This window comes from Musca domestica, unplaced genomic scaffold (assembly GCF_030504385.1).
Source record: "Musca domestica strain aabys unplaced genomic scaffold, Musca_domestica.polishedcontigs.V.1.1 106, whole genome shotgun sequence".
In the NCBI taxonomy this organism is placed as follows: domain Eukaryota; kingdom Metazoa; phylum Arthropoda; class Insecta; order Diptera; family Muscidae; genus Musca; species Musca domestica.
The window spans coordinates 297309-312637 of NW_026712122.1; the positions used below are offsets into that span (position 1 = coordinate 297309).

Here is a 15329-nt window from a genome sequence, read left to right on the forward strand (position 1 = left end):
ACGCGTATTGGCCAGATAGTCCTTGAAAAAATATCTTCAAAAGATCCCAGCTTATTGGTCTGTTGTTCCTTGAAAATTTTATTTTTGAAACATACACGCTTATTGTCCTGATAGTCCTTGAAAAATTATCTTCAAAAGATCCCAGCTTATTGGTCTGTTGGTCCTTGAAAAATGTATTTTTTGAAACATACACGCTTATTGTCCTGATAGTCCTTGAATAATATAATTTTATCTTTAAAACATCCACACTTATTGGCCTGTTGGTCCTCGAAAAAATTTCTTTAAAATATCCACAATTATTGGCCTGTTGGTCCTTGAAAAAATGTCTTAAAAGTCCTTGCTTATTGGCCTCTTGCTCCTTGAAAAAATAATTTTAAAACATCCACGCTTATTGGTCAGTTAGTCCTTCAAAAAATATCTTTAAAATATCCACATTTATTGACCTGTTGGTCCTTGAAATATCATCTTAAAAACATCCACATTTTTTGGCCTGTTGGTCCTTGAAATATCATCTTAAAAACATCCACGCTTATTGGTCAGTTGGTCCTTGAAAAATATCTTTAAAATATCCACATTTATTGGCCCGTTGGTCCTTGAAATATCATCTTAAAAACATCTACGCTTATTGGTCAGTTGGTCCTTGAAAAAATATCTTTAAAATATCCACACTTATTGGCCTGTTGGTCCCTGAAAAAATGTCTTAAAAAATCCAAGCTTATTGGCTTCTTGTATCTTGAAAAAATGTGTTTAAAAAATCTACTCTTATTGGCCTCTTGGTCCTTGAAATAATATCTTTAAAACATCTAAGCTTATAGGCCTCTTGGTCCTTGAAAACATATCTTTAAAAAATCCACGGTTATTGGCCTCTTGGTCCTTGTAAAAATATTTTTAAAAAATCCACGCTTCTTGGCCTTATGGTCCTTGTAAAAAACCTTTAAAAAATTCACGCTTATTGGCCTCTTGGTCCTTGTAAAAAACCTTTAAAAAATTCACGCTTATTGGCCTCTTGGTCCTTGTAAAAATATTTTTAAAAAATCCACGCTTCTTGGCCTTATGGTCCTTGTAAAAAACCTTTAAAAAATTCACGCTTATTGGCCTCTTGGTCCTTGTAAAAATATCTTTAAAACATCCACGCTTATTGGCCTCTTGGTCCTTATAAAAATATTTTAAAAAAATCCACGGTTATTGGCCTCTTGGTCCTTGTAAAAATATCTTTAAAAAATTCACGGTTATTGGCCTCTTGGTCCTTGTAAAAATATTTTTAAAAAATCCACGGTTATTGGCCTCTTGGTTCTTGTAAAAATATTTTTAAAAAATCCACGGTTATTGGCCTCTTGGTCTTTGAAAGAATATCTTTAAAAAATCCACGCTTATTGGCCTCTTGGTCCTTTAAAAAATGTCTTAAAAAATTCACGTTTATTGGCCTCTTGGTTCTTGAAAACATATCTTTAAAAAATCCACGCTTATTGTTCTCTTGATCCCTGTAAAGATATCTTTAAAAAATTCACGGTTATTGGCCTCTTGGTCCTTGAAAGAATATTTTTAAAAAATCCACGCTTATTGGCCTCTTGGTCCTTGTAAAAATATTTTTAAAAATTCACGCTTCTTGGCCTCTTGATCCCCGTAAAAATATCTTTAAAAAATTCACTGTTATTGGCCTCATGGTTTTTGAAAAAATATCTTTAAAAAATCAACGTTTATTGGCCTCTTGGTTTTTGAAAAAATATCTTTAAAAATCTACGCTTATTGGCCTCAAGGTTTTTGAAAAAATATCTTTAAAAAATTCAACGTTTATTGGCCTCTTGGTCCTTGTAAAAAAATCTTTAAAAAATCCACGCTCATTGGACTATTTAAAAATAAATAAAAAATCTTAGGATGTTGTCGGATGTAGATAGTCTTCAGATAAATATTCTGAGAAAAGACACGTAAATGATTTCTAACATGTTTACGATCACGCGGCTAATAATCCTGGATAATATCTTTATAAAATCCTAAAATTCAACGTTTAACCTATTTCTTATTATTTGAAATTGCTATTCACTACCACAATTATAGTCCACAATCCAATTTTGGTTGCAAATTATAATAGATTTCCAATATTTTGTAATTGATTCCTTTCTAAAGAAATCCATTATCTTTTGCTAAAAACAAATTATAATTGTTTTTCCAAATACAGAGAAAAAGCTAAACGGTGAAGCAACACAAACCAGCTGACATCAAGACAATTTGCTGCATTTATTTAAACAAACAATTCCTTTCACTTTGCCATTAAAACCATTCACTAATTGCCCTGGAATCATAGGACAACAACGTTCGCCAGCAAAAGGTTTGCTTTGCGTAACTTGGCTTAGAAACTTGGTTAGGTTTCTTCAGTTGCTGTGGATGGCAGCAGATTTATTGCCACTACATGGAGATCATTAACTTTTATTACAACAGCAGCGGTAGGAACAACACAAATATGACTTTACCAAGAAGGAGATAGTATTTACACAATCCAATTATAACAATAAATAATCCTCCCAGGTGCAATTATAGCTGGCTAGCTGCAGCCTTTATTCTACATTTGATCATATCCAGTGTGGCAGTGGCCAAATCAAAGTAAAACATGCAAACAAACAAAAGAACCTGGAGACACTGCAACAAAAATGAAAACAACTCAGCAGCAACTCAGCATCATAATATGCCTATTAAATGTAAAAAAACACTTGAGAAAATAGCCTTACGTGGTAACCACCAGCTAGGGAGCTCGACTAGATATCTATGGTGCTTCAACTAAGTGCTGAAGAAAACTAACATGAGTACACAGAAAACATGGGGGCAAACAACACAAATCCCTCTTCAATTAAATACAAAAGAAAACACCTGCTCCCGATTCATGTACGAGTACAATGAAAATCACGATCAGATCGTGTTGTTGTTATAAAAAAAAAAAATAGCACAAACATACCGCCAGCGGATGGAGTTTGTCATGTATAGATCGGAAGAAATCATTGACAACAGAACAGCATGTGTAAATATTGGATAATGTAGAGGACACGCAGCAAATAACAATATTTGACAAAGGCTTTTCATAATACAGTAGCAATAATTATGTATTTACTTTTAGAAATATGTTAAATATTTTTCATAAAATTTTTAAGGCACTTTTTCACAGACAATCATGGCAGATTTTTTTTAAAATGAACTAGCAGAGAGAAATCTTGTTTATTTAATATTCCTCCAATGACTTTGGTGCAATTTCTATACAAGAAATATAATTGTAGAATACCCAAAGATAATTTTCAATTACACAGAATAAATTAAAGCGGATGCTTCCAAATTTTTTCAAGGCCTATCAACATCTTTTGCGAGGTTTCTAGTGTATCTAAAAGACTAGTTTTCAGCAATAACCTTGTATTTTTTATTAAGGATATTTTTACAAGGACAATCAAAGCAATAAAAGTAGATTTTATTATGCCCTCAGCCACGTGGCTAGAGACCCTCTCTATAATCATTTGATACGACCAAAACCAGCCTGATCGAAATAACGGTTTTTGACCCTATATCTCTTTGGACCAAATGCGTTTCAGACATTTTAAGTCAATCTAGCCATGTTCGTCCGTCTGGTGTGTACGATAACTCTCGAAGGAAGTATCCGATTTGTTCCAAACTTGGTACATCGTAATATTATTATCAAAATAAGATCGAGTTCGGAGATGGGCAATATCGGTCTACTCCTTCTGGTTGACATTTTCAAAGGAAATATTTTACTGCACAGAGAATATTTGCATCTGCTCAAGGTCAGGTGCGAAAATGGATAATATCGGTGCACCCCATCAAATACATCCCCCATATAGGGTCAAAATTTTTAAAATCTTTGAAGTATACATGGCTCGAAATTAACATCCGATTCCATTAAAACTTGGTACAACTCAATATTTCTATCACCACAAGATCTGTTATAAAGGTGGTGGAGATCGGACCATTCCTTCTGGTACCTCCCCCAAAAAGGGTCAAAGTTTTGAATTACCAAAAACATATGCCTACCAGTCACATATCGCATATAAAGTGAAGGAAGTGACCAATATAGTCCAAACCTGGAACGTTGCAACATTTATATCATATTTATTTGGGTCCGATACGAAATGTGCAATATTGGCCCATTCCTTCGGAATCTACTCCATAGAGGGTCAACAATTTGAATAATCATAACAGAAGTCAAAATATGATTGAATAATCGAACATTGCCTGAGGGTATACATCCATCGGCAAAACCGACTGATACTACTACAACTAGGACTAGTTTTAGATCAATCCTAGCAAAATTTTGGATTTTCAAGAATAGATTAATTGGGGGGTTTGGTTATACGACATCGTGGACCTATATAGGCAATTCTCTTCCAGGGGATAGAGTACTGGAAGGAACTCCTTGTGTAGAATTTCAGACAATTCCTTTGAAAAATGTTACTAAAATCATTAAAATATCGAATATAGGGCCTATACGATCACTTGGACCGATATAGAAATTCTCTTTCAGGGGATAAAGTACTCACAAGGAACTCCCTGTGCGGATTTTCAGACAATTCCATTGAAAAATGTGGCTAAAATGATCAACATACCGAAAATCGGGGTGTACCGTTATTTGGGGGCTATACGATATCGCGGACCTATATAGCCAATTCTCTTCCAGGGAATAAAGTGCTCCTTTTTTCCTTGTTCCATTGAAAAATGTGGCTAAAATCATCAAAGTGCCAAATATCGGGAGGTACAGTTATATGGTGCATATACGACATCGTGGACCGATGTAGCCAATCTTCGAACTTGACCTGCCTGCAAACAAACGATTATAACTCTTACAAAAAGGGAAATAAGAGCCTAATTATCTTAAAATTTTCCACATCCCAATATTTTTATCAACATAGTATCCGGTGTAAAGATATATCGGATCGGTAAATCGGTCATAATCCCCATAATTTCTAACCTGATTACGGGAAAGTAATTTTTCGTTGAGGGAAATACCCGGTTCCCTGTTATTCGTCCTGAAAACTCGGATCCGAAAACCCGACTTTTTCCGGCTCTACAAAACTGAAATGAAAAAAAATCTATGTTTCTACCTTATTTATATATTGTTAAGTAGACTTGAGACTTTCTCCTCCGGGCTATGTCTGACACCGGCTACGCGATCCCGAATACAATAGAGTCCTATCAAGTTCGCTCGTTAATAAATTTTAATATTTGTCGTTTATTTAGGTCTTTGAGTTTAATAATACCAACTTAATTGTCACCGGTTAAAAAATGCATATTTATTACACAAATTAATTCTCCACAATCTAATTAACGCACTAAGTAAATTCTCAAATCATATTATACATAAAATTATTTCAAAACGATTAAAATTAATTCACTTACCTGAACATTAAAATTGAAGAAATATTCTGGCCGCAACGGACATGGTAATCCACATTTACAGGTACCCGATGTCAGTAAGTAATCCTTGATTTGAAATGGTGAACGTAGCGTCACACCAGTTGGACTGTAACGAGAAGAAGAATAAGAAAATGGGGGTGAAAGAAAGTGAGAGACACAAATTAATAAAACATGAATGAGTCAAGAGTTAGGTTGTACAGAGCTAATAGAGTAAGAGGTACTTTGAATGGTTTTCATACCGCCCCTTCCATTGTGACATTGTGGGGTAGGACATTTCTAAAAAGGAATTTAAAAACAATTATTAACCATGTCCTACAACTGCACGGCAACGATGGGGGAGGCCAACAACAATAACAGCAAGAATTTTAATTAATTTGTTTTGTTTTAACTCGTCGGTCGTCGGTGTCTGGCTGTGGGGGAGTGGGATGGCAACATGAGTGCTATGGCCTTAAAAGTAGGAATGAATGGAACCAAGCAGGTATGACGTTTATAGATTTAATACAGGAGATAAAGGCAGGCCAAAGCTTAAGGCGTTTTAAATTAAAAGTGGGTGGGGAGAAGCGGGAACGGTGGCAGTATGCAGCATTGTGGTGTCATAGCACGGAGATATGTTGTTTTGTACTCAACAGAATATTGTTGCTCTTATTTGCCATAAGCGATTTCTGCTGTACACCTTCCCTTTGCCATGTAGGTAGCATATCTGCTCGTGTCCTTTTGTCTCAACTTTGACTGGATGTTTCCATTGAATTAATTACTTTGACATATGGAGGTTAATTAAGTCTCTGAGAGCCTAAACACGCACACACACACACACTAATAAACAATGACGTCAGCAGCATATCCCAAGTAGTCCTATGTTTATATGTCATTATTTTGTTTTCGGTCTGCTCAAGTGTTCTGTTATAGACAACAGCAACATAAAACAACAACCATTAAAAGTATTTGTTTTTGCATTTCCTTCTTGGCGTGTCTTTTCTTCCATGGCAGTTCAAGTTAAGAGGTGTGTTTAATTCCCGAGAAATGCCAATAAAAAGTAAATGCCATGGATATAATATTTCACGTTGAATTCAAGTAATTTGTTACAATTAAACAATTCGAGTGAACTAAACAAATGGGAGAATTAGATAAATTGAAAGCCAATTACATAAAATTTGAATTGAAAATGCTACAATTTTAAATTAACAAGTTAAAAAGTATCAGTCGCTCTAACCGACAGATGTATACCCTCAGCCAATGTTCGATTATTTAAATATATTTTGACTTCTGTTATGATTATTCAAATGTTTGATCCTCCATGGAATACATTCCGAAGAAATTGGCCAATATTATGTATTTCGTATAGGAATAATAATAAATAACAAGTTAAAAAGCAGTAAGTTCGACCGGGCCAAACTTTGAATACCCTCCACCATTTGGAACGAATTTGGAAATTTTAAAGAAATAAAATCCTTAAAAAATTCTGTTAAATTTTAAAAATACCGAATATTGCCGTTATTTACAACGTGGACCTACATAGGCATTGTTTGCCATTAGCCATTACCATATTCAAATTCGAAACTTGAAATAAACGGTGAATAATGTAGCTTAAATCATCAAAATATCGTATATAGGGATGTACTATTATATCGGACCTGTGCGAAGACCTGGACCTGCATAGACAATTTTGTCACAGGATATAGCATCCATATTCTTGGATTTATAACAGCTATAATCGTGAAAATTATAATAATTTTTGAAAACTATTACAGCTGGACTCAATTTTTGTGGTTTCTTTACAATATTTTTTTTTTTGAAGGATGGGGATCACAGTAGATTTACATTTCTCAAAAGATCTATAACTAATATATTATATTAAAGATTGTCGAATATCAGGATTTAAACATTGTGGATATAATCGACAATTTTTCCGAAGGAGTGGACCAATATATCCCAAATAAAAAAAAGATATTAGGATGTGTGAAATTTGGAGACAATCAGACTCATACCGATATTATCATTTTCGCACTGACACAAATATTGGGATTTTCAAAGTTGGAGCAAAATCGGATTATCGTTTCCCTTTCTATGCAGAAAATATATATTTTTAAAAATTCCGATCTTTTTGACCTCTGAACTCGATATAAGTTTGACAAAAACATTACGATGTACCATGTTTGGGCCAAATTGGATACTCCTTTCGAGAGTTATCGTGCTCACTAGCCTGCCAGATAGACAGACGGACGGACGGACATCGCTAGATCGACTTCAAATGTCCTTAAAGGGCTAGGAATGTTTTGATCAAATGATATATACCCTCTCTAGCTATATGGCAGTGATATAAAATCCAAAAATTGTATGTCTAGCAATCCCTAAAAATATTCCATAAGTCTCAATTTTAGGTCTAAGATTCCTTAAAAATGGTTATTAAAAATCTAAGATTTTTAGGCCCGAGAGTCCTTAAAAAGAATTGACGATTTTTATGTCTGAAAGTCCTAAAAATGAACGATTACCAAATGCAATAAAAACAAATATTCACGATGTGTAGGTTTGAGAATTACATGAATTACAGATATAAGCATCTCTAGAAATATTCTTTAAAATCATAGTGTGAAAACCCTAATGATTACCGTTCAAGAACTCTAACAGACCTAGAATTAGTTAGATTAAATAACGGATTTGAAATAATACATTAAAATGATGCTAAAATCTGATTTTAAATCATAGATATTTTAATCAATTTTTTATAAAGAACTTTCAGAACCATAAATCGCATATTTGTAATGGATGTTGTTGAAGTTTTGCATATTTGATTTGTTCTGTATGAAGGACATTAAAACATGAAATCGTGGATTGTTTTTAGGAAATTGCTGTAAGAGCCCTAAAAATTATATCTTGTACATCGCTGTAAACCCGACATCAATACAAGGTAGACTTACATTTTTATTTAAAAACACTGGTTATTTTATACGATATGAAAAGAAATTTACATTTTTTAATTTGCTAAATTTTCACACATTTCCACCTTTGTTGGTAGATGGCCAACCAGCAAAAAGTTAATTAAAATGGAAAAATATTATTCGCAGCCAATCAAAACAAACAAACAAACTGCTTTAGTACAGACACCAAAAACAAAAATTTAAAATAAACAAAAACGGAAAATTATACAAAAGTTTCAAGGTGTTCTCCATCTCACCTGAACAATGAAAACATGGCGGTGGGGAGATAATAAGTGATGACTGGTATCTATAGTTGGATGGTTGCCTGGATGACTGCCTGGCTGGCTGGCGTTACTGTTTTCTTTTTATTAAAATGTTAATAAATGCCAAGAAAACGTCTTGAACGGCGATAAGCAGAAGAAAAACCACATTAATATTTTTCTTTTCGCTTAGCAATGGGGATTTACTAAAGACAGTGCAGATTATCATTGTGTCAATGATGGGTAACATGGTAGGAAGCAACGAAAGAAAGCTAGTCAGAGAGTCAGCCATCATTCGTTCATTGCCTGGCTTTGTCACGTCTGTCAGCAGTTGTTAGTTAAAGTTGCCATTTTTTGACCATGACTGAAATGGAATATTTTGACAATATTCCAATAATAATTGGCATCAACAAACGAAATGTTTATTTAGTCGTACATAAAGTCATAGAGCATATGAACAGTAGAGTAGATGGAGATTATATATGCTATTTAAAATTGTTTAAAGCTTTATATTTGAAAAAAAAAAACAAGTAAAAAAAACATTAAGTTCGGCCGGGCCAAACTTTTAATACCCTCCACCTTAGGGTAGAGGAAACATTAGAAGAATTGTGGCAAAAACCATTAAAATGCCGAATATCGGGAGGTATCGTTATACGGGGGCTATAGCAAATCGTGGACCTACACATGCAATGTTTCGCCAAAGGAGCTAGAACCCATTATGACCCACAAATACCAATTTTCAGACAAATACGTGAAAAAATGTGGCAAACATCATCAAATTACCGAATATTGGGAGGTACCTTTATATGGGGGCTATATCAAAACGTGGACCTATACATGCAATGTTTTGCCACACGCACAGAGACTCGTTATGACCTACAACTACCAATTTTCAGAGAAATTCGTGAAAAAATGTGTTAAAAATCATCAAAATACCGAATATTGGGAGGTACCGTTATATGGGGACTATATCAAAACGTGGACCATTACATACAAGGTTTCGCCACACGAACTAGAACCCATTATGACCCACAAATACCAATTTTTAGACAAATCAGTGAAAAAATATGGTAAAAACCATCAAAATACCGAATATCGGGAGGTACCGTTATATGTGAGCTATACCAAAACGTGGACCTATACATGCAATGTTTCGCCACCGGAGCTGGAACCCATTATGACCAACAAATACCAATTTTTAGACAAATCCGTGAAAAAATGTGGCAAAAATAATCAAAATACCGAATATCGGGAGGTACCCTTATATGGGGGCTATACCAAAACGTGGACCTATACATGCAATGTTTTGCCACACGCACTGAGACTCGTTATGACCTACAAATATAAATTTTCAGACAAATACGTGAAAAAATGTGGCATAAATCATCAAAATACCCAATATCGGGTGGTACCGTTATATGGGGACTATACCAGAACGTGGACCGATATATCTCATTTTCAATACCAACCATCCTAAACACAATAAAAATAGCTCTGCTAAATTTTGGCGCTCTACGTCAAATAATGTGGGCTGTATCGTGATTTCAACAGACAGACGGACAGACAGACGGACATCGTTAAATCGACTTAGAATTTTATGCTGATTATGAATATATATACTTTATGGGATCTACGACGAATATCTAAGGATGTTACAAACGGAATGACAAGGTTAATATACCCTCCTTTCCAAGGTGGAGGGTATAAAAATTAGTGATTAGCAAAGGACGGATGGACGGATTTTGCCGACGGATGTATACCCTCAGCTATTGTCCGTTTAATTAAACATATTTTGACATCCGTATTTATTATTCATCATGTTGAGCCTTTATGGGGGAGGTTCCAAAAGAGTAGGCCAATATTATCTTTGATAAATGTCAAAGTGCCATATTTGGACAATATTATTTGTTATGAGATATGTGATAATTTATAGTTGAACTATGCGTAAGGTTCCAGATATAGCGAATAGGTCAGCTAATACTAATAAAAATATTGGGACCTACAAAATGTAAAAAATCGAAAATTTATTTTCCAATTTTTAATGGGGGAGGAGGTATCGGAGCGAATGAGCAAGAAAAAATCATTCACATCAGATCCCATGTTGAGAGAAATATTAAGATATACTAGGTTTGAACGCATTCACTGACTTGTTTCGTAAGTAATGACAGATTTAAGTATTTAAAATTGTGATCAATTGTGGGGGAGGTACCACAAGGGGTAGGCCGATATCTATCATCTTCACTCCATATCTTTTGTGAGTGTGTGAAATTTTAAGAAAGTCTTATGCTTATTTCACACTTTATGAGATTTTACGAAAATCGTATGCTTATTTCACACTTTATGAGAGACATAATTACTCAAAATGTTGATCCGTTGTGTGGGAGGAACCAGATGGTGTGGTCCGATATATTCCATCTTCACATCAGATCTTTTATTAGTAGAAATATTGTGATGTGTCAGTTTTAAAAATAATCGTACGCTTATTCCCCATTTTTTAGGGCGTTTTGTTATTAAAAATTTGATCCCTCAGCGGGGGAGGTACCGGAAGGAGTAGTTCGATATATCTCATCTTTACACCAGATCTTGGGATGTGTGGAATTTTAAGAGAGTCGGATGCTTATTTATATTTTTATGAGAGATATGATTATTGAAAAATTTGACCCGTTGTGGGGGAGGTACCAGAAGAAATGGTCCCATCTCTACCATCTTTATTACAGATCTTGTCTTGATGGAAATACTGAGATGTACCAAGTCTAAATGGTATCGGATGTTAATTTCACGTTTTATGAGTTTCACGGATATTTAAAATGTTGAACCTTTGTAGAGTGGACCGATGTATTCCATCTCCATGCCAGACCTTGGGTTAATAAAAAATGTTGGGATGCGTGAAATTTGAAGACAGTCGGACTCTTACAGCACATTTTATAAGTGTTATAATTATTGAGGACTTGTTGGAGTGGAACGATGTTGTCCTAGCACTGACGCAAATATTAGGATTTGCAAAGTTAAAGCAAAATCGGATTATCGTTTCTATTTTTTTTTTCTGTGCAGAAAATATATTTTTTGAAAATTTCTACCTTTTGTGGTGGAGGTACTGTAGAAAGAGTGGACCAATATATTCCACCATAGTATCAGACATAGGGTTAATAAAAATATTTGGATGTGTGAAATTTGAAGACAATCGGACTCTTACATCTCTTTTTATAAGATTTGTAATTATTCAAAATTTTGACCCCATTGTCCATTTTCGCACAACACTGACGCTAATATTAGAAATTACAAAGTTGGAGCAAAATCGGCTAATCATTTCTCTTTTTGTGCCCAATTTTTTGAAAAATTCCACATTTTGTGGGGAGGTACCAGAAGGAGTGGACCGATATTGCCAATCTCCGAAATCGATCTAAGTTTGACAAAAATATTACGATGTATCAAGTTTGAACAAAATCGCATAATCCCTTCGAGAGTTATGCGCGGACCAGCCAGACAGCCAGATAAACAGACGGACGGACATGGCTAGATCGACTCCAAATGTCCTGAAACGGATTTGGTCCAAAGATATCTAGGGTCTAAAACAGAAATTTCGATGAGGCACGTTTTGGCCGTATCAAATGATATATACCCTGTGGTAGCCAGCTGAGGGTATAAAAATTGATAGACCACTGTGCAGCACCACAAAAATATTTGTTACAAGACATACACACATTAATTTCCCGTTGATCACGTCATATGACAAGAAATGTCAAAAACAAAACACCAAGACAAAAATTCGTAACGAAACCATTTAACCATTTTCGTGTGAACAACACACTTTGTTTAAGACATACATGTGCTCGTGAGACAATTGAAATGTTGTTGGTTTTGGTCGTGAATAATGTTGTTATTGCTGAACGATTTTTTTGCTCTACGGATCCTAACTGAATAGTTTTGTTTTGCAAAAGCCACTGACAATCATGTGTGTATGTTGGCAATGATGAATTGAAGTTTCTTTTTCACACATAATAGCCCAAAAGTGGAGGTGGTGGCGGTGGTGGTTGTTTGGCATAGCTTTAATTTGATCTTTTGTTCGCTAATAAATGTTTTGTTAAATATTTTGACATGTCTGGGAAAAATATTTTTGAACGTATCCCATTAAATGTGCGGTTTGTTGTTTGTAATCAAGCAACAATGTAGAGATGGCATTGTTTATTTGTAGGAGAAAATTGTTTGCTGAAAACATTTTTTGGTTGTAAATCGAAAAATATCGGAACTAATTTTGGAGCTTCATATTTGTTTTGGGCTAATTGAATAACCTTTTTATACCATCAGTCAAATGGCTACAGATGGTATATATCATTTGATACGGCCAAAGAGTGCCTCATCAAAATAACGGTTTTAGACCCTAAGTCTCTTTGGTCGAAATCCGTTTTAGGACTTTTGGAGTCGATCTAGCGAAGTCCGTCTGTCTGTCTTTCTGCTGGTTGGTGCACTAGATAACTCTCGAAGGAAGTATTCGATTTTGTCCAAAACTTCTACATGGTAATATTATTATCAACCTTAGATCGAGTTCGGAGATGGGCAATACTGATCCACTCCTTCTGGCACCTCCCCCATAAAAGGTCAAGATTTTCAAAAAAATATATATATTTCTGCACAGAAAGAGAGAGGATAATCCGAGTTTGCTCCAACTTTGCAAATCCTAATATTTGCATCAGTGTTAGGTCAGGTGCGAAAATGGATAATATCGGTCCACTCCCCTACAAAGGATCAAATTTTTGATAATTATTGCTCTTATAAAATATGATGGAAGAGTCCGATAGTCTTTCAATTACACACATTACAATATTTTTATTAACCTATGGTCTGGCTTGAAGATGGAATATATCGGTCCACTAATTCTGGTACCTCCCCCACAAAAGGTCCAAATTTTTAATATCCTTGAAACTCTGAAAACGCGAAATTAACATCCGATTCCATTTAGGCTTGCACATCTCAATATTTCTATCAACACAAGATCTTTTATAAATATAGTAGAGATCGGACCGTTTCTTCTGGAACCACCGCCCTCACCCCAAATAGGGTTCAAGATTTAAAAACAAAACGCTCAAAGAATACGAAATAAGCATCCCACTCTCTTCAAATTTCACACATACGAACATTTTTGAAGCTGATATATTTGTATACCCTCCACCATAGTATGGAGGTTATATTAGGTTTTTCATTCTGTTTGTAACACCTCGAAATATATATTTTAGACCCCACAAAGTAATGCATTCTGGATCAGCATAAAATTCTATGTCATTTTAGCGATGTCCGTCCGTCTGTGGAAATCACTCTAGCTTCCGAACGAAATTAAGTAGGTTGATAACATTTTACTCAATTGTATATTATGTCTGCAGGACTTTTGGTGTTGAAAATGGGTCCACGTTTTGGCATTGCCCCCATATAATGGTATCCCCATATTTTCGGTATTTTGATGATTCTAGCGACATTATTCATCCGAAATATTTCAAATTTGGTATTTAAATGTAATGGATACTACAGCCTATGACAGAAAATTGTCTATGCAGGTCCACGTAATTGTATATCCCTCACAACAGTGATTCTAGTGACATTATTCACCGGAAATGTTTCAAATTTGGTATTTGAAGTTCGTAATGGATACTACAGCCTATGACAGAAAATTGTTTGTGCAGGTCCACATCTTATAGTCCCCTAATACCGATACCTTCCGATATTCGGTACTTTGATTATTTTACCAACATTATTCACCGGAATTGATTCAAATTCCGTATTTGAAATTCGTAACGGATACCACAGTCTGTGCTGGTCCACGTTTTGGTATAGTCCCCATGGTGCCTCCCTATATTCGGTATTTTGATGATTTTAGCTACATTTTTCACCGTTTTTTTTAAGTTTCATATTTGAATATTGTAATGGCTTACGACAAAAGTTGCTTATGCAGGTGCACGTTGTCGTATAGACCTTAATATAACGGCTAAAGGTTTTATTTACTTATTTTATTATTATTATTATTATTATTATTATTATTATTATTATTATTATTATTATTATTATTATTATTATTATTATTATTATTATTATTATTATTATTATTATTATTATTATTATTATTATTATTATTATTATTATTATTATTATATTATTCTTATTATTATTATTATTATTATTATTATTATTATTATATTATTATTATTATTATTATTATTATTATTATTATTATATTATTATTATTATTATTATTATATTATTATTATTATTATATTATTATTATTATTATTATTATTATTATTATTATTATTATTATTATTATTATATTATTATTATTATTATTATTATTATTATTATTATTATTATTATTATTATTATTATTATTAGTATTATTATTATTATTACTATTAGTATTATTATTATTATTATTTATTATTATTATATTATTATTATTATTATTATTATTAGTATTAGTATTATATTATTATTATTATTATTATTATTATTATTATTATTATTATTATTATTATATTATTATTATTATTATTATTATTATTATTATTATTATTATTATTATTATTATTATTATTATTATTAGTATTAGTATTATTATTATTATTATTATTATTATTATATTATTATTATTATTATTATTATTATTATTATTATTATTATTATTATTATTATTATTATTATTATTATTATTATTATTATTATTATTATTATTATTATTATTATTATTATTATTATTATTATTATT

The 15329-nt window shown here is 33.2% G+C and overlaps 1 protein-coding gene across 1 annotated transcript in view; it reads right to left on the bottom strand.

The window, feature by feature from the left end:
- Positions 1–15329, bottom strand: part of LOC101888581 (putative mediator of RNA polymerase II transcription subunit 26) — a 360161-nt gene that overhangs the window by 192876 nt on the left and 151956 nt on the right. Inside the window, exon 3 of the mRNA XM_059128581.1 lies at positions 5389–5512. Coding sequence (XP_058984564.1) covers positions 5389–5512 — 124 coding nt within the window. The remainder of the gene's footprint in view (positions 1–5388; positions 5513–15329) is intronic.